Genomic DNA, 23,984 nt, shown 5'->3' with positions numbered 1-23,984 from the left:
AAATACACACTTGTATTTGCTGGATGGTCCTGTGAGTTCTGGCCTCCTTTTAACACACTGAGTGGCTGCGTTTCCATTACAGCCTTTCGCAAAATATGAACGATATTTCTAAAATGTCGACAAAGTACAATTGCGATTTGCAGGTGTTTCCATTGGATGGTGTGAAGCGCATAAGCAGTAATTCTCCTAAAATCTCGTCTCGCAAGATTTTCGAGAATTACGTTTGCATTTGTTTGCTATCAAGAATGATTGTTATATTTTTATCTCTTTGATTACTACATTTTTCACTTGAAGTGAACTGGTCACGTGACTCATGAGTGCGTAAAAAAAAAACTTTTTTGTGACATTTGAAAGGTTTTTCAAAGTTTAGGTGTTTCCATGACCAGTTTTTTATTGCGATATTTAGGTTTTGCACAATTCCAGGGGTAATGGAAACACCGCTAGCGACACGCTGGAAAGGACACGCAAATACTAAATCCGTAAACGCTGATCCTCGATGCTTTTGTTTCCAGTCACATGCAAACCATCTGCAGGAGCGAGCCCACCGGTTTAGGCGCCGTTTAAGTGACATGTGTTCCTACCACGGTCCCGCACGCTTGACCCCGAGGTCAGGCTGTTTGCGTTCCGTGGAAACAGACGGCCGCGGCCAGAGCGATCTCCGACTGCAGCAGCATCTGGCTGAAAGCTGCTCTTGGCTGTAGCGTCGGGCCACCGCTGAGGATGTGTCATAATAATAGGAAAGCTGCTGAAAGATTGTGATGAAGGCCCTTTTCTTCCAAAGACAATGGCCTACAACTGTAATGAATCATCATTGGCCAACATGATTTATAACGCAATTTATTTTAAGGGTTTTCTCTCTCTCTCTCTCTCTCTCTCTCTCTCTCTCTCTCTCTCTCTCTCTCTCTCTCTCTCTCTCTCTCTCTCTCGCTCTCTCTCTCTGTCTGCATAGTTAGCGACTGAGCCTCTTCTTTCTTCTTCTTTTCTTTGTAGCATATGTGTCTAATCTGGGCTTCATTAAGTATTTGGAACGGCCTCAAACCAACCATCACGCCATCATTTCCCTCCATCACATGACCCTCACGTGAAAACGAGAGCCTCCACGGAAGCTCTTGGGCTTGATTGATCGGTGAGCCGGAGGATTTGTCGAGAAGGAGGCGACGGAGAGATGCATATCAACAAACTGCTCTTCATACATTTCTCGGCTCATCCAACAGGCATGTGAAGGGCACCTCAAAGGCTCTCACCTAAAACACGTCAGCAGATTATACACACGCGTGCCCCTCTCCTCTACCCACCCGCCCCCCCACCCTGCACTCACTCGCACATTCGCCCACGCTTTTCCGCCCTCTTCCTAGTGCGTCCTCTTGTTGACTTCTTGACCGTGTTTCCTTCCTTTGCCTGTTTTTTTTTGTTTTTTTTTCCCCCAACAGCTTCATCTGGCAGCTAGGATAATAACTGCACCTTTTGGCTTTGCATTTTTAATGGCTTCATAAGCCAACGTATTCTTTTTTTTTTTCTCTCCCCAGAATTCACAGCAATTTGATCTAGAATTCGCTCCACAGTTGCAGTCGCATCGCATAACAGTGACTGCAGAATGATTGACTTCCTTCATTGGTTTCACCCTGTTATAAGACAGCTGTGGGGTTGATTTATTTTAATTTTTTTCACTATTTTTATATCATTTGCAGCATGAGAGAATAAATCAATATAGGGTAAACTTTAAACGTATTGTAATATACTGAGAAGGCTACTTTGGAAGAACGTAATGAGGTAGCAACATATGGAATTTTCCATAAATGTTTTATTTATTAATTTTTTTTGCTGTCTCTTCAAAAAAAAAATGCATTTCCAAGAATAAAACACCAGGATAATCTTCTCATTCCCACCCACAACTCACTTCCCACCGAGCGGGTACATTCGCTCGACGGTTGCATCTGTGACACAAGAGATTTTCAAGAAAAAAGCAAATAGGAGAGCAGGGGTGCCACTGCTGCAACTGGATTTTGTGGCAGCTGTTGGGATCTGCATTGAAATGTGTATAAGGAGACAGCGCTAAACATCACTCCAGGCCTTTGTTATGCCGACAGTAAAGCCTGCGTGACGTAGATCATCAATATCAGTCTCGAGTAAATTCGCACGTTGCTTCCTCTTCTTGGACACTGACCAGGAAGTGATGATTAATATACAACCTGGAAAAAAAGAAAAAGAAAATCGTTCTGTTGATCTTTGTGTGCTTCAGCTACGACAGCCACTATTGTTTGCATTTATACCGACATCATTTTCATGGAGGAATGTACAGTCAAGATACCAGTTTGAACAGCAGAGAGAACTGACTCACAGGAGCGTGGAGTGAAGTGAAGGCCTGTGAAGGAAATCCGAGGTAAAAAAAAGAAAAAAAAAAGTTGACTGTAAGAACATTTTTTTCCCCATGAACGCACTTTGATGATATAGAAAATGACACTATGCATCATAAGCTTGAGTTTAAATGCTGAATGGTCTTTTAAGTGCAAATATGGGATTAAGTCTGCTGGAGGATTTTTTTTTCTTCTTTTTTTTTTTCTTTTTCTTTTTGACATCGACCAGCAGTGAAATTTGGCAGCGATAAACAATCTCATGTTGTTTGCATGAGCTGGATTTGTTTTGGGGAAAATGAACCTTTGTATTCGATGCCAATGCAAGCCATTTGAACACGGGAGAGGCAGAGAGAGAGAGAGAGAAACAGAGAGAGAGAGAGAGAGAGAGAGAGAGAGAGAGAGAGAGGGCGACACAGAGAGTGTGTTTTCGAGCGTGTTTCTGTGCGCCGCTTTTTTTTTTTTTTTTTTGGACGAAACATCAAAACAGCGACGCAACGAGACAGCTCGTTCTGTTTGCATCATATCTCACACAAGCGCGCTTGCGTGCGTGCGCGCGCGCGCACCCACACAGTCGCTCAGGCAGTGTGTCGGTGCACGAAATCACACAAACGCAGCAAATCATTCATCCATCTTTTATGCCAGAATGCACAAAAACTTCGGCGACCCTTTGTAAATTGCAGTTAATATGTGCGAGGGAGGAAAAAGGTGGTTGAGCAGCCCGAGAATACAAAAGTGCAGGAAGTGAATGGGAGAGTGGGAGCCGAGGCGCGTGATGAAGACGGGAAGAGGGAGCAAATGCACGAGACGTATAAGCAAAGATGGGCAGGAAGAAAAGACTGAGGCTCTCGGGGTGAGATATTTCTCCTTTTTTTTTTTTCTTTTGCACTTGATGCTTTATAACCGACCACGTCTTTCACTCCATTTCATGCCACTGCCGCAGTTTCCTCCCAGCATCTCTTTCATCACCATTTTATTCACTTCCTCCATGCCGGCTATTTTTTTTATTATTATTATTATTATTTTTTTATTATTATTTTTTTTGAGCTTCCCACAATTATTCATCCAGATAGAGTTCCATTAGAGCTGGTCCAAACTGGTTTCGCTCATATTGTCTGGTCTCATTTACATTTACATTAGATTTTAGGCATGCAACAGATGCTCCCATTCACGGCCGAGACCAATCTCCCAAATCCCAAAATTTGCACTAGGCGGGGGGGAAAAAATTATCAGCCGTTCCATCAGATAATTGAGATATTAAACCTTCATCTGACTTTGCTGGCTCCCTGTGTGGATGTGGTACAAAATAATATAACACAATATAAACATCCCCCGCTGATGTTTTGTGTAATGTGAAATGTATTGTGAAACAAGGCAGCGACGGGCGAAGCTTATGTTTTGGGGGCAGAAAACAAGATATGAAGGCTCTGCCCTCCCAGCTGATCTGATTTTTTTCACTTTCAACAGCAACTAATTGAGAAAAAACACAGTCAATAGCAGTAGCCGCACTGTGGGCTGCAGAGCACTGGGTGTGGTCAGTGGAATCTCTGGCTTAGTTTTAAAGATGTACTGTTGGTGCGCGTCAAAGAGAAACGTTCATCTATTTCAAACTCACTTAGCCAAATGAGCCATATGCATGTGATTATTTCACATTATTAATGATCATTTTGTCTCTTTTATTGTTTCAGTGAGTCAGAGTGGCCTCGCCGGTGATGTTTGTCCAGATCCTGGAGTTCCAGAAAACGGCAAGAGGATGGGCTCTGCCTTCCAGTGAGTTGACTTCATTCAAGTCCTAAATGCAACCTGTCACTCCGAGGCCACATCAAACACACGGCGTAACCAAAATCACCCACACAAGCCTGGGATGTATTGGAAATCTTATTTTCATGACCAAGACGGGGGCAGTTATGTGTGTCGGGCGGGTTGAAAAACGAGCTACAGAAACTATATCGCTGGGAGGTATTTTTCTGCGGGGGATTTCCGTCTGGTAGCCTGGTAATGGTCCTAAAAAAAATAATAAATAAAAAAACAACAACAGTTGCGCAGGGATCAGTTTTACGTAACCCTGGCTTAACTGTTAATTCAAGCGTTGTTGAGTGCTGCTAGCGCAACGCTAAGGCGTCGGAAGTTTACTGAATTTTTAAGCCTTTCAAATACAACCTCCCACGCCTGGTTTGAGCGACTTCTTCGGAAACCACATTGGGTTTCAGAGGACCTGCTAACGAACCCTCTTCAATCCCCAGGTTCAGCATCGCTGCTGCTCTGCAAAGTCTCCGTTACCTGAATTGGCCCAATTGGCCCGGAATGTCCTCAGCAAAGCTTTCCCTTTGTTTTTTTGGGGAGATTGGAGTGTTTTGTGGTTTATGCATCATCGTGAATAATTTATGTCTGTTTGGGACGCGTTGTTACCCGTCTGCCACTCTAAATGAGAAGCACCTTACGTAAGTGGCTTTAAACCAACTCAAACGACAACAGTAATAAAAGTGCTAGTTTTGGCAATGGCATTTGTTCCAGAGAGAGGTTGTCAGAACGGCCCTACACTTCCCAACCTGTGGAATGTTAAGGAAAGCAAATCATGGGAGTTCATGGCCTAGGCAGAGATGAATGGGTTAATGTAGTCCAAAATCTAGTGTAAAATTAAGCAAACAGCTCTTAATGCAGCTCTACTGAAGAGAAACACAAATGTTAAACTTATTATGCTTAAAAATAATGTCTGCATTTATTTTTAGTTTTCCATCTCTAAAAGCTCTGACTCTATTATCTTGATAATTATACTTGATAATAAGCGTGTTTACATAAAGCCTTTTAATATGCATCAGACACAGAATAATTCCTCGAACTTCCCATAAAGTTTTCTTGCTCACTTGAGGTGTTTGTTTTCTCATGGCTGTGTGCATGAGATGCATAGATTTTTGTCTTGGTCCAGTGTTTCTTCCTAATGCAAGAATGATTACAACTTTGGTTTTGGTAATATTACATGCTGGGTCATTTTTTTAGTTTCAACTGCCTCATATCAGAGATTGTTATGGGCCACAAAAATATAAATAATCATGCGTGCCTACTGTAATTCAGGTGTCTGTGCTTGATGGTTACCAACTCCCTTTGAGTTTGTGTAAGCCGGCGTAGACTTCATTGTGTGATACTTGATGTTGTCACGTGCACAGACATGTGAGCACAAACAAAAAGGACACCTGTGGCATGTGGCCGTTTTAATGAACAACAGCCGCAAACGAGAGTTGAAAGTGCAAAGTTTTCTTTGCCGCGATCTCAAACCTCAGCGCAAACAGTGGGGGAGTATGGTGTCTCCGGTGTCATCTGTGGCACTTGTAAAGCAAATGACCCAGCTCCCAATGACAGAGGCGCCAGGAGAGAGATGTAGGCAGCTTCACGACTTTGCACTGGTAAACATCAGGACAAGCCAGTGAGCAACCAGACGCCGACGTGGAGAATGTTTGGCCAGGTGGCGGACCGTGGCGTGTGACAGCGGGAGGGGACATTAAGCCTCACAAGACAAGACACCATGCAGACTTTCACTTAGCACTGCGGATGTCCCTCTCCTGGGTTAGGCAGCAGGGCATCGAGGAGGATGGGACAGCAGGGATAATCAGAGAGAGAGAGAGAGAAAAAAAAAAAAGATTCTGAAAGAAGTGTAGAAACCCCTGGAGCTTGGAGTGGGGGAAGAAGTCTTCTAACCCTGAGATGTTTAGAAAGTGAAACCCTGGGTTGTCAATAGGGATAATATACACTTTCTTCAGTGACTTTTAAAGATGTTGCAGTTTACTCAAAATCAGATACGTTACGATAAATAGTCTACCTATACCCTTTTTTAAAAATGATCAGAGAATAAACATAACATTACAAGAACATTAATTTCCTTTTGAGAGTTCAGACATAAGGACCTTCTCATCAGTCACAATATTGCATACATGACAGTGTAAAATATGTGCCTTTACTATGTGTCTATTATTGTAATGTGCCGATGAAAATTACCATATGTGGTTCCTCCCATCTGTAAAGCACTCAAAAACAGTGGACATTATAAATCTTTGTAATGGTTGCCTTCTTCAGACTCTGAAAGATTCGTCCGATAAGGGCTCATCAATATTTATGTGTTTTCATCTGTCTATTTTAAAACAAACTGCAGTGTTTGGACAGGAAACACAAAACACAAAGATTGTTGTTTCTGCCTCTGACCAGCGCCGTTTTCTTCGCGTCTCTGTATGCAGAGTCGGCTCCAGCGTCCAGTTCAGCTGCGATGACAGCTACGTCCTGCAAGGATCCAAGAGTATCACCTGCCAGCGAGTCACCGACACCCTGGCTGCGTGGAGCGACCACAGGCCCATCTGCAGAAGTAAGACCGAGCCGCCAACTTCCCGCTTCCGACGCCGGGACACTTAACCCGCAAATACTCTATCCCAAAAGTCACTTAAATGACATTGACTGCGCTAATAGAATATGAATTATGCTGAGGCTGCCCCGGAGAGATTTCCATTACGACACATTCACACATATTATCATAAACATTAATGCGCGGGGCAGCCAGGTGAGGTTCTGTCCCGCTTATCTTGGAGAGAACGCTTCAAGCCGCTGTCGGAGGTTATACTGTCAACCTTGATGACCTGCTTACCAACCATTACCGCCCCGGAGGTCCATGGATTTAAACAATTATGCACTGCTGGTCTTTAGGGACCCCCTGCCTAAGCCCTGCTTGTCCATTATAAAGCAGGAGTCTGTCATCGCGAATGAGGTGTACGACTCCTTAATGTGTTTTCTTACGTCTTCATCCTTGGCTTTGCCCCCAGTCCCTCTGCTGGATGGTGTCTCCTAAAGTTCTCACCAATGACAGTGATGCAGCCGTGTCATATACCATGTACTAATACCTCAAGTTTTAATTTAATCAAATGCCCCATGCAGAACATGATAGGTGGGCAAACACTGTCTGTTTTATTCAGGGACAGCAGTCAGATTTGCTACTGCCATGTTAACCAGCTCAAGGTAAGATTAGCGGTGAGACTGTCCAAATGTTATCATCCTATGGATAGCTGCTGCGCTAGCCGGCTGTGCTGCGGTGTCTGATGAAAGCAGTTGGGGGTCAAAGGAACAATGTCGGCCACTGATTAAAGTCTGCAGAGCTGTTTTTGAGTTATTCTCAATGCCAACCACTTCTAAAGCACCGCTGCCATAGCGGCATTCATGCTAATCTCTTTAGCAGCAGCCACAGCATGTCGTAGCTCCTTCTTGCCGGTCGTCCTATGTGGCTTTTCACAGCTGCTTGCTTTAGTCACCTCTGCTTTTAAATACCTTCCATCCCGCGATCAATAAAGAAAGCAGGCTAGGTATAAAGTACAGGGACATTTTTCGAGCCTTATATTTAAACACTGTATGTTGGAGGTTGGTGAGACTTCAGATTTTGCCATCCAGAGTCATTCAGTTGAGGCAGAAGGTCAAAGATCTCCAGCTCTTTAACCAATGCAATGACAACGACGACAGACAAATGTGAGTTTTTCACAGATTTGGATGTGTTTGCCTTGCCGTTCAGATAGATTAAAGCTCTTGGAAAGTTTAAACCTCCACCATCAGAAAACTTTGTTCCCTAGTTCACAGCTTAAAAGTATGGCCCAAATGATCATTTTCAGACACTTTAAGTCAAGTGGTTGAGCTGGCCCTGAATGATGAGATGAATTAACGAGAAACTTTCATTCATCATCATGGAAAAAGGAACTGCAAAATCTCGTCGCTATACCGTTCGTACATTCATTCAAACATTTGCTTATTATGCCGCGCAAGTCAACGGCTTATTGAGCTACACTTTTAATCAAAGGTAAAGTGTCACGGAATTATAAATGATACCTGGGCAATTTACATTGTGGTGTTTGCTCAAGTGTTTAAATCATGATTTATTTTCTGTCTGACTGCCTGAGTGACAAAATAAATATGTGGTTGAGTGGCAGTGCATCCATGCAGAGGCTCCCGCTGCCCGCATGTTTACTGACAGTGCCCTCGTGGGTTTTATTGAAACACACTGAAAAGTCAGACAGCTTGGGCGCGCACGCGCACGCACGCACGCTCACCCAAACCAACACACACCTCTGCAAAGCAAGTGTCCGAAGCGCAATGTCACAAAGCTCATAGCTGCAACAGTACTTGCCTTGAGGAGTGCGTGTGTGCGTGCGCGTGTGTGCGTGCGCGTGCGTGTTTTGTTTGGCAGACAGGCAGTCCCAGTGCTCTGACACAGACTATAGGGTCCCTGTCACATCCTATTACAGTGCATGTGCGTTTGGTTGTGCCCGAATCGTGGCTACATGTCTGTCAGTGACTGCAGGAACTTGTCTAACTTCATGATACTGGCAAGTCTTGTCAGGAGGAGACAGCGGAGCAGGAGCTGTAATGACGAATGCGGCGAATGAAGCAGAAGGGCACGTGGCTCCCCGATTCCCCCAGCTCCTATAATTGTTTCATAGCACCGCCAGAGAAGCATTGATAAATCATGGGCACAACTGATGAAATAATACGAATGCGGAATGCTGATTATTACCTCTGGATGCCTGCACAACAACAACAACAACAACAACAACAACGATAACCACAGCAGGAACTGCATGTGTTTTACTGAATTTGATAAATTACTTTCCTTCCACTCGGAGCTTTTTTTTGAGTCAGACTTTGTTATAAACTGAAGTCCTGATCACATTCAATGTTGCGTTGTTTACTGCCAATTTAACAGCGGGTCATTTTTCATTGTTTCTGCATACATCAAACATCTGTCACTGTAACATGAGAACAATAGAGTAAAACAGGAAGGTAGCAGGATATTAAAAGCAATGAAGAGGAGGAGGGGGAGGAGGAGGAGGAGGAGGCGGTCCCGGGTTAAAAATGGCTCCGGTTGCCCTGGTGTATTGTGTTATCTGGTATGATCACTCTCCAGGGACTCCAGCCCATGAGCCTCCCTCACTCTCTGTTGAGACTTTAATGTTAATTAGGAGCTGGTCTCCGGGATGAATTGCCATGAATGTGTTTCTGTGCGTGCCTGTGCGTGCCTGTGTGTGTCTGTGTGAGTGTGTATCACAGTGTGTTTCAGCTCTCTTTTCTAATTAAGAGGCAGATCAGTCATCAGAGGTCCTCCTTTCCCTCTCTTTTTTTCTCCTGGTATTTTGTGTCTGTCTTCTTCTACGTCCCGCCGCTCCTCCTTCACACCTTCCCTCTTGTCATTTTCACCCTCTCTTTCTATCACTGTCCAACTCGCTCCCTTGTGTCTCATTGTCGCTCGGCCGTATTTTCCAACTTGTTTTCTTTATGACGGTGACCCTTTCTCTTTCCCCACGCCCACAGTGTAATTCTGTAATATTCCTATGTTTTTTTTTATTCCTCTTTCTCGTCTCAAATGTCACTAACTCTCCTGTTCTTTCACAGCTGCAGCCGCCTCCAGCTAAGTCATTATGGTAGATAAAGGGCAAATATATAATCGCACAAAAACTTCCTGCAGTTTGCAGGCCTTGTTGACTTAAATTCTCTGCAAGTGGTCAAATACCTCTGAGTTTCAAGTTGACTCTATGTCCGATCAAATATTGCTGTAGGGCAATAAGAGATCAATGCAGACAGTACACAGCGGCACTGAGATTATTACAGTGAAAAAAATGCGGCTGAAAATTCCACCACTTTGGTTTCTTCATCGACGCAACTGTTCATTAGGCGGAAAAAATGACATTGGGTAAAACCATCCGAAAAATGATGGAAAGTTTCTGCATTGATGAATGCAAATTGTAATCTAGCCATACAAATTATATGCTATGTTTCTGTGCAACAAATTCATTAATTTCTTGTCTTTTTATTTTGTCACATTTTCCCTGATACACAATAACAATAACTCTGCAAGTCTTGAAGGAAAAAAAAAAGTTATGCAACTGAAATTTCCTAATTATGAAAAAAAAAAAAACAACGGTAACAAAAAATGTACGTGCAATCTGCCAGCGTCTTTTTAACTGCTCACTAAATCTTTCCTCTCTCGGTTATTGCTGTCTTCTTTTGCAGCTCGTACCTGCGGCAGCAATCTAAGAGGGCCCAGAGGGATCATAACGTCTCCTAATTACCCCGTTCAGTATGAAAACAATGCACACTGTGTGTGGGTCATCACTGCAATGGATTCTGGGAAGGTGAGCTCTTTTGTATCATTGTTTTTTTGGGGGGGGGTTTCCCCCCCGTGAACCTGTATAATTAAACAGTTTTATGTCTCAAAACTGGGGAGACGCAGCGACAGCGAAACAAATGAACACATTTTATCACATAATTGTCAAGCGATCCTTATTTTATTGATTTTCGTGTACATTAGTTTTGTATTTGGGTGTGCTGCTTTCACTAGTCACCACTTTTATTGCTGTCATTTCCACTGATTTCTTTTTTACTGAGATTTCGATCTCAGAATCTGCTATATGGCGACTCCGGTGCTTACACCCAAGCAGTTTATCTCCTCCTGGTTTTTTGCCCCATTATTTTTTCTCCTCCCTGCCTAGAATGTTTTTGATTGAAGATTGAGAGTGTAGGGAGAACAGGAAGTGTAAAAAGGCAGATAACATCAATTTGTCGGCTCGGTCATGAGTCAGAACTGATTATTACAAATAGAAAAAAAGAGAGAGATTTTTTCTCAAGCAGGTACTTGAAATGAGGCATTAACCTGATTTTCCTTCCTGATTTGGAGTGAATCTTTTGAAAGCTGGCTAAACAAACCAAAAAAACAAAGCGGCAATTACGTGTTTCCTCAAATGAGCGGAGAGATTAAACAGCTTTGCTGGGAGGGGGTGGAAAAGGCAACCTGTGACAACATGGTCGAAATTAGGAAGTAGAAGGGAGAGGTTGCACACCAGAATCCAAATAAGTTGTCGCCATGGCAACGTAGAAGTTGGTAAACTGAGAACACTGGGCGTCGTCTGCATCGGCTTCCACTCGGCGTAGTGAGTTGTGATTGTGTTGTGCCGGCCATGTTTGACACCATGCCATTATGGGGAAACACAGTGTTCCACGATGTCACAGTTTATCCAGAAGTGGTGTTTCCATCAGCAATCTGCTTGTTAACTCTTTTCAGAAACCTTTTTTATTCCACTGCATTTGTTCGTCTCCCTTTTTGGTCTACCTCTGAGATTTCCATCAGCCATTTTGCGATGCAGTGCTCTGAAATGAGCGAGATATCAGGGTGATTTAAATCCCCCCCAATGACTCTGGTCTGAATGTTAATGTCGTCTTTTTACCTGTGAGTCTTGAGGAAGAGAATTACTGAGACGTAAGGCCCTCCATTGCCACTCAAACTGGACTAAAGCGATGAGTTCATGGGAGTTTCGCATTTTATATTTTTTGTGTTTGTTTTTTTTTTTCAAATTAAATGAAACTTCACCATTAGCACCTGCCGCTCTGATCTGAGTCGTCCTCAGGTGACGCCAGCTCTGCAGCCATAAGCTGCATGTCCATTACAATGTTTCGCAAAATAGAAGCAATATTTCAAAAATTATGACAAAGTGCAATTGCAATTTGCAGGTGTTTCCATTGAATGGTGTGACGCGCATAAATTGGAATTGTCAAAAAATCTTGTTCCGCGAGAAAAAGTGTTTCATTACACTTTTGCAATATACCTCTATATCGATACATCTGAAAAACCACTTTAGTGATATTTGAGAGGTTTTTCAAAGTTTAGGTGTTTCCATTACCATTTTTTTTTTTATTGCGCTATTTAGCGTTTGTGCCATTGCCATTGTCTCTCCCTGTCCTTTCATTTGTGTCACTGCAGCTTTAATCATACAAAGAGTCGTCTTTGCAATTGTTCCGGTGTTATCTCATAAAAATGATTCCATGGTGTCGTGGAGCAGATGCAAAAATGGTCATGTCATTTGTGTCTGCGTGGGAGAGGTGGGAGGTGACCGAAATGTAAAATGGAATAAAATACAATAAACCATAATGGATTGCCGTAGCCGAAGCGCATGACAGATGGAATGTATTTTATCTGCTCGGTTTACAGCCCGTAAAGTGTGTGTGACGCCGTTGGGGGGGGGAGCGGGCACGCGTGAGTTTGTGTGTGTGCATGCGTGCGATGGGGGAGACACTTGAGGTTTGAGAGCACTTTAAGAATGTGCTATAATGACATATTATCAGCTACTACAGCTGCTGGCATTTGCAGAATGTCACTATCTACAAACACTGAGCGAGAGACAAGGACAGAGACAGACAAGGGGATAAAGCATTTATTGGTGTGGAATTGAAAAAAAAAAAAAAAAAACGGGACTTGGTGGGTGAAAATGGATAACACTGTGAATAGAAATGAATCCCATCCTTCTGCAATTTGAATGTATCAGTGCAATATATTCAATATACTATATGTTCTTATTCAAAGCATTTTCTTTTAAATTATTTATTATTTTTGAGACGCTTTGCTTTTGTGCTTTAGCCAAACACACACACACACACACACACACACACACACACACACACACACACACACACACACACACACACACACACACAGTGACACATTTGCATGTTCCTAAACTGCATGTTTTCAGCCAGAAACCTGTTGCCTTCACATTCACCGAAAGTCACATCGCTGTTTAAGAAAGGGAGAAGAGGCAGCTCCCTTTCAGTAGGAATGGGTTAAAACAGATGTAAAATTGCAGCTGAAGGATGCAGATAGTAAATAAACCTCACTCTTATATACCAGCTCCACCCTCCGCAGCAACAATAAGTTCTGTGCTGCCAACACTCACATATCCCACATCAATTTTAGTGCAATTGTGGTATCTGCAACGCATCAGAAGTTAAATATTGTCTTTGACGTCTCTGGATGTTTGGATGTTGCAGCCATCCAGCCGCCTTGATGGCCTGTTGGCGACTGTAATGACGCCTTGTCTGTTTGCTTGCTGTCACGTCGGCCGTGCAACACGTTAAACCCTTGATCTGATCTCCAATCATGAACCTGTGTGTTTGTGCACACATGAAACGCGACGGATGACTAAACATGACGCTTCTGCGCGCTCGCCACAGGGGAGCGAGTTTACACGTCACATTCACGACGCTTTGGTGCTCAGTTAGAGGCAGCGCGATGAAACATTAGCGGTGTCACAAGATTCGGGTGTGCATTTACGTCGACGTGTTCGTTTCTGTGAAGATGTAAAAAAAAAAAAAAAAAATCTCTGATTTCATCCCCCGCTGCTGCTCGCCACCTCCGCACCGCCCCTCAGCCTCCGCCAGCCTCGGACCGTCCATTATTCCAGGCGGCTTCTTTCATCAATAACCTGTTTGGAGGCAGAGGCGAATGGTTTCATCAAGGGGCGCCAGCTTTTCAGGTTCACGGCGGCTTTTGTGCGCCCAGGTTTTTCAACAGACGATAAGAAAGTCTGGCTCATCGCCCCTTAAGTTCTGAGTAAAAGGTCCGCAGTCGATGCGCTCAGCGCCGCTCCGACAGCCCGTCGCCAAACCGTCGCGAGTGTGCTTCAAAATTAGAGTCTGTTTGTGTGTTTGTGTGTTTGTGTGTTTGTGTGCGTGCGTGCGCGCGTCACATGTGCTCTAATTTGTTTCAGAGCGCAGGCGCGCCCGCCCGGCCGTCTACGGGCAACGTTGCGCTGTGTGTTTTTGTGACTGCCAAGCTAATTGCTAACTGCCAGGCCTAATGAAAAACGTGTTGATGGGTAAACTGTCAACTTTCAGGTTGAGGAGCGGGAGCAAAACTCGGCGCGCTTCACTTGTTTGATTCACCGGTATCAAAGAGATAATTATTTTGTTCGAGTCTGCGCCACGCCTGACCGCACGCGCACACACGGGCCCCGAAACGCATCGTCACACATGCCCATTAGGCCTGTAATTATCGCTCTCTCTCTCTCTCTCTCTCTCTCTCTCTCTCTCTCTCTGTCCCTGTGACAAATTTGTATTAGTTTGGTGTATGTGTGCGTGCAACGTGGGTCATTTTCATGCATGGGCGGCCCCGTCGCTTCTGCGCCGATGTGACACGTGCGGTGACAGTCTTTCACATTCTGTTAGAATTTACTTGCGGGCCACTTTTTAGCTGGATGGAAGTTTTGGACTTTTTAAAGGGATAGTTCAGCATTTAGGCAAATTCGCCTACAAGTCACATGAGTGGGTACAGTCCCTTTGATTATCAAAGGCGGTGTTTTTTATGAATGTGTAGTTCTCCATCATGGATGTATTACAAAAAACTGGATATCGGACTGCCAATATGTCAGTGCAGTGTTTTACCCCCAACTGGCCACTCAAGGTACCGCAGCCAAATCATTTTCCCATAGACTACAATACAAAAATAAGTGCATGTTAAAGTGTTGACAGCACTTTCAACCTGAAAATCAATTCATAGTAAATGTTTAGTTTTATTTCATGGGCTTTTATTCTTTCAAAAAAAAAATGTATAAAGAGTTTATTCCCTGTGTGATGCCACAGCATCGTATACACTGTGCCTTGGCTCGTTCTGATTGGCTGACACATCCTGATGTATCATGTGAGTTACAGAGGCATGATGGGAAGTGACCCTACTGAGCATGCTCTATGACTAAGTAAAAGCAAACACTTTTTTTTTCGTTGTATGCGCTGGGGAAGCATCTCCATTGAAATGAATGGGCCTTAATATTGGATGGTCTCAACAACTGGTTACAACAATATCCACCAACATGGCAACACGTTGTTGGATTTTTGATGGGTTTCAAGGCAGGGAGACCAAAACCAGCACCTTGTGAGTTTGCCAAGGGAAAGAAAAGACAGTGTACAAGGTCAAGATTTCATTCACTTCCAATATTATTTGACCATTAACATTAAGTTGAGGTGCAAACGTAGTCAAAGAAATCCATTCAGAGTCATCAGTGTATCCGTGTCGTATTAATAGCACATTACAATGTGAATCCCATGGTGCTTGCTGCTATGTGTTGCCTGTGTGTGGCAGCTTGCCTCTACACTGAGGACATCCCCTGGTTCACTGTGCTTCTGGATGCGTCCTCATTACGTGTTTTTTTTTTATTTTGCTTTTAAACTAAGTTTATTTTCTCCTCTCTCTTCAGTTTGGCCTTTTCTCCACACGCAAACAGACTTTTAGGTCACTGATCGGCAGTCTTTCATAAAACTTGCTCCAGGGGGGGGAGATTTTCTGAAATGAAAACTCCACTTTACTTTTTATATCTACCTGAAACTACTTTTTTTTTTTTTTTTGCTTGCCCCTGTTGTTGGATATCATATTTAATCTGATAGCTGTGGTTATGCAATTTGTATTTTTTCCTTCTTATCAGGCTGATTGGCCTAACTCTCTTACATTTGTCTTATTTTCTTATCGCTTGGTCTTGGACATCCTACTGGCGGCCTGCATTAATTAACATGAATTTAAAGCAACGCAATCGGGCATGAGGATTTTTATTTATTGCTAAGAGTCCAATAAAAGACAAAAAAAAAAAGTGTCAGACTGTCATAATAGCAACTCACCAACGCCTCAACATGGCACCATAATCTCTGCAAGGGAATTCAGAGCTCCGCTTCCAGGGCAGTTGTTTCCTCTATGTACTACTTTTGACAAGAGGTCGCCTCGGTGCAGAGCTTCAACTTTTTTTTTTCTCTTCCCCCGCTCAGCAGTTTTTGACACAGAGAGGCTCAAATGCATTAAAGCTCTAGAGGGGGACTATATTTATGTAGAAACACCCTTTAAGGGTCTGGGTCACCGTGGGACAGTCGCAAAGTAGAAGGAGACGCCTGCAGACAGAGGTCCACCCACTGCTGGACGAGCTGTGACAGCAGAATACGGCTAATGTGGTGTCAATCAAAGGCTCATGCTGAAGTTCACTCCCTGGATTTGAGTGACTCTCCTGAGTTACCAGGCACGTAAACTTGCAGAAATGTGCAATCTGGTTTCAGTGCCTTGGATTTTCCATTTAGATTTCACCACCGTCATGCTCAAAGTTGCATCTTGTGAATGGTTCGCTCTCTCTCTCTCTCTATCTCACTCTCTCACTCACACACACACACACACACACACACACACACACACACACACACACACACACAAACACACACACAAACACACACACAACCACTCGGCTCGCCTCATCTATTTCATCCATACAAGCAATGAGGCCATTACTCAAACACAGAAGAAACATTCCTCAGCCTTTTCATTGATGTATTTTAACTTTTTTGACGCAGATGCATTAGGAGGCTGAGAGGTCCAATTCAGAGAAAGAAAAATCTAAATTGTGTGGATATGTTTGGAACTACTTTGCAAGTGAGGATGGTTGCCTGATTATTATTATTTATTTATTTTTTTTAGTGTTGGTTGTGAGACTCACACTGTGCTTGGACTACCTTTACTTCCCAGAAATGTATTCCATCCGCATACTTTAAGCAGCTGTTCTCAGTGAAAGTCAAGTGATCTTAATGTACCCTTTAGGTCCTTCGATGTGAGCAGAATATTAACATTTCAGCGGTGAAAGCTTCAGTGAAGAGTCGAGACAGGCCAGTGGACAACATAACGACGCAATAACATGAGGGGCTTGTTCTCTGTCAGAGCGGGAAAATAACCAGAGGACCACAGACGGACCCAATTGTAGCTACGCAATATTTTCACGCTGCTGCTGAGACTCAGCAGTGACTCAGCACCGCTGCAGCTCCGACTCAGAGAGGGAACTCAGGAGGCCGCCCACCATCCGCTGCTGCGCGTTCTGTTGTTGCGGCCGCACAAAATGTCACAGCATCGATGACAAAACCTTTTTGTTTTTCCAGTTCCAAGCGTTTAGGCTACTGCCAATGATCCCGTGTGGCTCATATAGGACACCACTTCCTATAGGTTAAAATTTTCAGGTACGCACAGGTCCTCGTAAGCGAGCGAATATCTGAGCGTTGAGTTGGGGCCGAACAGACGAATTGTTCCCGAGCATCAGCTGCCAGCCCTGGCAGCGAAGGCAGCCCCAGACACAGAGCGAGACAAATGGAAATCAGACACGAGCGATCCATCACACCTGTGTTCGTAGCTTTCTTGTCACCCTGCGGAGAACGCGGCTCCATTCGCCAAACTCTCCAATCTGGCTCGGAGCACACTTTGCACACGCACTGCCGGAGGAAGCGCGTCGCCCCGTCCCCAAAACGATTGCCGCGTGCTTCTCGGAGGCGAACGGACTCGGGTGCGCCGCGGGTTCGCTCTCACCTGTAGCTGTGCACCTGTGCGCGGCTCGCGTCGGTGACGGGGAAAAGGAATTATGAACGTTAAATGCCGGCCGTCGCCCCTGCAGTTAGTCACTGGTCGAGGAAATTAGTCCTTTAGACTGTTTGACCCTATTGGCAAACTTGGCTTAAGTGCTGCGAATTAAGGATCAGAGCGAGAGAAGATTGCCATCTGCTTCTCCCCGGCTGCGGCCATGCCCTGTGGAGACCCTGATATTCATGGTGCTGCAGTTTTAAAAGCCGCCCGACTGAAGTTATCGCACCGTCGGTTTGCGTTGCTCTCCCCCCTTTTAAATGTTTTAAATCAACTATTTAGCTCCTCTCACATGCTCCGCTGCGAGGTAATGATCTCAAGCTGACGACTGTTAGTCATTCAAAGAGCATCCACTTGTCCCTGGAAAGCGTCTTTGTGGGGATGGGTTTAATTAGAAGTTACGGAGGGGGAAAAAAAGCAAAAGCTGTAGAGGAATTGTGGAAAGTGAATGTTTACGTTTTCATGTTAACTGTCACGACGACACTCACCACCCGCTTTATTGAGGACGCCTTGCCAGTACAGGGGATCTGATGAAATGGCGGGAAGTTTATACAGTGTGTTAGTGGACACGGCTTTCTAGGTTGGGCGTTTTGTGTGTTCAGAAATGCCACTCTGCACACCTCAGTGGTAACCAGTGGTTATTTGAGTTTCTGTTGCTTCCCACTGATCCCCCACCTGTCTGCCCAGTCTGACATATGACCCCTGACATCTCCATCGTGTTTCCCTCCACACAACTGCTGCTCGCTGGATCTGTTCTCTTTTTGGGACCATTCTCTGATAGTTGAGTTCCTCCCTTTTCTTTGAGTCGTTGCGATGTGATTGGCTGATTGGTTACTTCTGTGAAGAGGCATTTTGAACATTTTACCATGTGAAGCATACTCTGAAGGCCTGGATTGCACTTTGTACCTCTTCTGTCCTCTTGCACTTGCTTCCTTCCGTTAGGTTTTCCATTTTGGGTGAGAAAATAGAGGAGCCAATCTGGTGTTGCTCATGGTTGTTTTTGCTGCCCTAATGTCCTTCTAAATGGGGCCATTGGAATCCATCGAACTGCGCTGAGCCTCTATTGACCTCAATGTGATAACATGAGCCTCCTTTCCTTACTTTGAGTCTAATGCTACTGCACAATCTATCTTAACTGCTTTGGCATAAAACAAAAACAAACTTTTTTTTTTCTTTTTAAATACCCACCGGTGCGATAATCCCACAGTTAAATGGTATGGTCAGCACTCGTGGATAAAGATTTCACATTACTCAAAGGTTAAACAAACACACTCCTAATGATTGCGAGTCTTTGAGAGGCTCACCAGCTCCGAACCAACAGCCCCGCTGCGGCTGCTGCTGCGGCTGCGGCTGCTGCTGCGGCTACAGCCGGTGTCTCTGCAGAAGTATCCTAATATTCCCTGACACCCAAAACACGAGCATGAAACATTAATGGGGACAGAGCAATAATGGCTGGGTTGCAAAGTGTTGCAACCGATGCTGCCCGGCTGTCATTCAGACACGGATCCATACGTAGTTGGAGGCCCTTTGCCTGCGTGTTTTTCCCTCCTCGTCTGACATCGTCCTCTCTGCCGGCCTGCTGGCCATCCACCCTTCTAAACAGCGAGGGCAACTTGTTGAGGACAAGCTGGAATGCACGGGTGTCCACCATTCCAAGCCGCTTTGTTTGTGCGCCTCACACAGAGCCAGGGCTCAGTGCAAAAAACACATTTCAGCCACAAACACTGCAGTCGAGCATTTCTCTCATCACCGCAGCAGCGGCATCTGGTCTGAGATTCTTCTTCCCTTCTATGATCCTCAACTGAAATGTCTCATGGCCGGGACAGCACTTCCCTTCATCCAACCTCGTCGGCCGTATGGAAAGTGCGAGGCACGGCCGTGAGGCAGCACAATGGACAGAACAGAGCCGACACCTGAAAGGTTGGATGCAAAATGGCTTGCAGCAGCAGCAGCAGCAGCAGCAGCAGCAGGAGAAAAACACAGCCAAACTGTTCCCACACTTCCACTGGAGTAGTTGCGCCTAATAATCATTCTGCTTCAGTTGTGGACGGATACGCCCAAGAAAAATCCCCTCCTATATATACGCATTCACATTCACCGAAGACATACGCATGGGTGCGCCCACAGTCAGTCGCTTTCTGATTCTGCTCCGTTTCACTCCCTCCTTCCTTTCTTCTTTTTTCTTTAACCAAACGCTGCTGCACAATCTTTACCAAGAAGTGAACTTTGAAAACACTCTGCAGCCAAACACAACCTCTTGCTGTTGCTTATCAGAGCATAAAAGGAGCACACTTCTTATTTACAAGTCATGGGTAAAGTGTTGCTCTGCGAATTGAAATGCATTGCTTCGCTGACGACACGTGACTGTTTTGGGGAAATGATAGGAAACACTTTTTGAAGAGTTCCAATTGTAAGGAGATTGTAAGTTTGGCAGACCTAAAGTGACGTCGTTCAGAAACAGTGAGTGCGTAACCTTGAGGCTTCCAGGAACCGCGCGCAGCAGTAGCGCCGTGCCGTCTTTTGCATGAAATAAAAAGGATAATATACAAACACATCAAGTAAAATGGGTTATTAATGCTCGTTGTGATTTGTTGTTAGCCAAGAGTCAGTAGCTCAGAATGATGTTTTGCATCTACAGCCCATTATTTGTAGCCGTTTTGGAGGGTCTAAACATTGCCCGAGGGGGCAACATTGAGCGAATAACAACAAAGGAGAGAAAAAAAAAAAACTCTCTCCAAGTAAGTCTTGCATTCATTACAGCCCATTAGTCCGTATGCGTATCCATTTGCACATCAGAGATTGCGCGTGTTGCCTGTGTACAAATACAGACCTACATGGCTCCTTTGCTATTCCTGTCATCTCAGCAGATAATCCCCCAGACGCGGCCATATCCTTCCACGTTATTTGAACATTTGCGAGCAATTTTTATTTTTGACAAAGCACGGCCAAAGGCTTAGCTATGCATCGCTGATCCCGCCGTCCGGAAATGCTTTCCACACCCTTATCACCTGCGGTGTTTTTTTTTCCCCCTTACTGAAGTGTGATTTGCCATGTGATTGATTCCTGCGCGCAATATTGCAGATCATGGTTCATTTTGGACCTCTTATACGCCCAGAAACGCTCTGACTGAGGCCGGCTCCTTCCCCTCAGGGGGTTGCTAAACACGGCAAAAAAAAAAAAAAAAAAAAAAAGTCCCCCATCTCACATCCTGTCGTCAACATGATCTACAGCTAATAAATAATGTACAGGCAGCAAATAATAGAATACTGGTATTATGGCATTTTAGGGCAGGCGGGAGATTGACGACGCTGTGCTGTTTGCATGCAGCCACAGCCGTGAACGTGCCCGCTAGTGAGGCATTAAAGACTCAATCTCTCAGTGTTCAACAGCAGAAGGCTGTTCAGAGGCTGCAATAAGCATCGCTCCCACGGGCGATTTGTGCACCTTTCAGTTGATGGAGAGCTGCAGCATTATTTTTTTTTTCCATAAAAAGCTTCTTAACATGCAACGCAGATCAATGCAAGGACATTGGCGAGGAGTCAAGCCTATCTCAAAAAAAGAAAAAAATGGCAGATTTCACAGATACAAATACCGATCTGTAAATGCGAAAATGCAAAAAGCTTTTACTGGCAACAGTTAATGTTATTATCCTGCTTTGTTTCTAATTGCTTTTCCAGGTGATCAAGCTGTCTTTCGAGGAGTTCGACCTTGAGCGAGGATACGACACGCTAACTGTGGGGGATGGAGGGAAGATCGGGGACACTCGCAGGGTCCTCTATGTGTAAGCACCACCCTCTGCTCTGATCTGTATATCAGCACTGACATCCACGAGTATAGAAAGAAAGACCAGGGTTCAGGCAACCAGAGGACCAAGAGGAAGCAAAAAAAGAAAATCTTATTCACACCATCTGTGCATATGACTGTTGTAAAATGGCTGATAGTTAGTGTTAGTCTGAATCTCTCAATTCATTTTGATAAATGGGACAAAAGCAGCACAGGCATCTCTGTATAAACATGTCTTATGTTAATGAAACCATCTTTGAGTCACGGCTTGAAAATAATAAACCAAAGCACTAACATACGACATTACTAACGTGTGTGTGTGTGTTTTTCCTCCTGATGCCGCTGTGTGTGTTTGTGTGCAGACTGACCGGCTCCAGTGTCCCTGACATCATTGTTAGCCTGTCCAATCAGATGTGGCTGCACCTGCAGTCCGATGATACCATCGGATCCGCCGGCTTCAAGGCCGTGTACGAAGGTACGGCGCCGTTGACCATCAGTCTGACAACTTTTGATTAAAAACTTCCCTGCCTGCGGTGTTTTATATTTTTTCCTCTTCTTCTTCTCTGCCGCTCACTGCGGCGCACACACAAACCCACAAGGCTTACATAGTCGGACGGATTAGGAGTGAATCAGATGAGGGTTTGTGTGTGTGTGGGTGTGTGTGTGTGTGTGTGGTTATTTCTTATGTCAAGGCAAAGCTGATAGAGATAAAGGAGGAAAGATGGTCACAGTTGCTTGTGAGCTGAGGTCAGAAGGAGAGACCCCCTGTTTACCATTTTATGTATTTGGTTGCATTCGGGCAGCGCAGCACTTATATTGAAACTGAACAGACGTGAAGGGAAAGAGATGTACAAGGAAGAAGAAAAAAAAATAGGATCCAGGTTCCAGCCCACTCATTTCAATGGAGTTACTCACCCAGGCCGCTATTTGGAAATGATCATCAAGATCAAGTGCAGCAGTGTCACTTCCCATCATGCCTCTGTATCTCACGTGATGATGCACCAGGACACATCAGCCAATTAGAACGAGCCGAGACAGCGCGCACGGTGCAGTGACATTATTCTTGGAATAAATTATTCTATGGGGATTTTCTGGCCTTTTTTTTTTTTTTTTTAGCAAGATTAAAAGTGCATGAATTAAAAATATACAATAGATAGTTTTTTTTTTTATGAACTGTATTTCAGGTCCAGGTCGTCCTGTCAGCTGTTACAGGCGTTCATTTTTGCATTGAGGTCAATGGGATTGGACCACATTGGGTCACATGGGATTTTTGCAGGCAGTTCATCTAGTGGCCACTTGAGAATAAAAAATCCTGCGCCCTCATAGTGGCAGTCCAGTATCCAGTTCTTATGATACATGGTTGAGACACTAAGTGAGGGGAAATAAAGTTTGTGAGATGAAGAGTGAGTGAGCGAGTGAGTGAGCAGCATGAGGGCTCCTGACTCCACTTCCCCACATTTGATTCAATGTCGTGGTCCAAAGAGTTGGCCGGGGTCACACAGATCACACCGGCACCTCCACCACCACTCGAGTGTGCTGCTGACACCAGCATGGCTTGATGCAATTCACAGCCGGCAGTCCGGCAGCCACTGATCAGGCGGCAGAATCAAGTCCTGGCTCCTCACGGTGAGGACATCTCTGCTGCAGTGCGAGTCATCGTCATCACAACCCTAGAGCCCCAGCACAGCCAGTAAAAGCTGGAGCTACCAGCAAAATCAATAGTGGAAAAACGCCCAGAGGGTGATTAAAACGCCAGGAAATGACAAAGATCTCTTCATATATATTTATACATATATACAGTGTATACATCTATGGGTAGATAGACAGACAGACAGCTAAAATAGATTTTAGATTGAAAGCAAATTGGGACAACTTGCCTGTTCTCATTGGGCAAGTTGTGTTTGGTCTGCAATTGGCTTGTCTTGGAGACTGCATGGTTATTATGGTATTATGAGCAAACCCATTTGCACACGGGACTCATCAAACGAGACTCATCAAACGAGACTCATCAAACAGTTCACTTCAATTCAGACAGCCACTCAGTGATGGCACGTGCACTTGTTCAACGGACCGCCCGTGGTCGGCCTTTGTTTTTGCAAGGCTTCGTTGTCTTGTTTTCGTGTCTGCTGTGTCAGTTGCTGTATGTTGGGATAAAGTCGAAAATGAGGTGGTGCCTCTCAGGGGCTTCATTCTGATGAGAGAAATTTCAACACGGGAGGTTGTTTGGCCCCTTGTCCTACCTGATACCAGGGATAAGGAGAGGTTTATACACCTATAATGCAGCTCAGCCTTACAGGGAGATTGTGTGCTTGGCTTTCACAGTGGCGCCTCCGTATAGTTAAAGGTTGTGACAGAAAAAAGAGGTGCATAAGACAGGGAGAAGAAACAAAGAATCCCTACTTAATGACCTCCAGATGATCTTGTTCTTCCGCAGGATAACAACTGCCGGTGCTGTGCTTTGTGTATGCCCTTGGATTTGTGTGCGTGCGTGTGTGTGTGTGTGTGTGTGTGTGTGTGTGTTTGTTTGAGAGACGCTGTCACATTGTGTAATGTCACCATCCGCCACACTTTGATCACTTTCCCCCTTGAGAGTTGTGTTTCAGCCCCGAAGGAAAAGCCAACACGTGTGTGTATCC

The 23,984-nt window shown here is 44.6% G+C and overlaps 1 protein-coding gene across 2 annotated transcripts in view; it reads left to right on the top strand.

Annotated features, from left to right (window-relative positions):
- The window catches only part of LOC142886795 (CUB and sushi domain-containing protein 1), a 237,083-nt gene that overhangs the window by 100,918 nt on the left and 112,181 nt on the right, over positions 1-23,984 (top strand). For both annotated transcript variants that reach the window (XM_076023968.1, XM_076023957.1), the window contains exons 7-11: positions 4,040-4,121; positions 6,578-6,702; positions 10,380-10,501; positions 21,243-21,346; positions 21,711-21,823. In XM_076023968.1, coding sequence (XP_075880083.1) covers positions 4,040-4,121; positions 6,578-6,702; positions 10,380-10,501; positions 21,243-21,346; positions 21,711-21,823 — 546 coding nt within the window. The remainder of the gene's footprint in view (positions 1-4,039; positions 4,122-6,577; positions 6,703-10,379; positions 10,502-21,242; positions 21,347-21,710; positions 21,824-23,984) is intronic.

The sequence above is a fragment of the Nelusetta ayraudi genome, unplaced genomic scaffold, assembly GCF_046127955.1.
Source record: "Nelusetta ayraudi isolate G7.1 ecotype Tasmania unplaced genomic scaffold, CSIRO-AGI_Nayr_v1 ptg000002l, whole genome shotgun sequence".
Taxonomy (NCBI): domain Eukaryota; kingdom Metazoa; phylum Chordata; class Actinopteri; order Tetraodontiformes; family Monacanthidae; genus Nelusetta; species Nelusetta ayraudi.
This window is presented reverse-complemented; position numbering and strand designations above follow the sequence as displayed.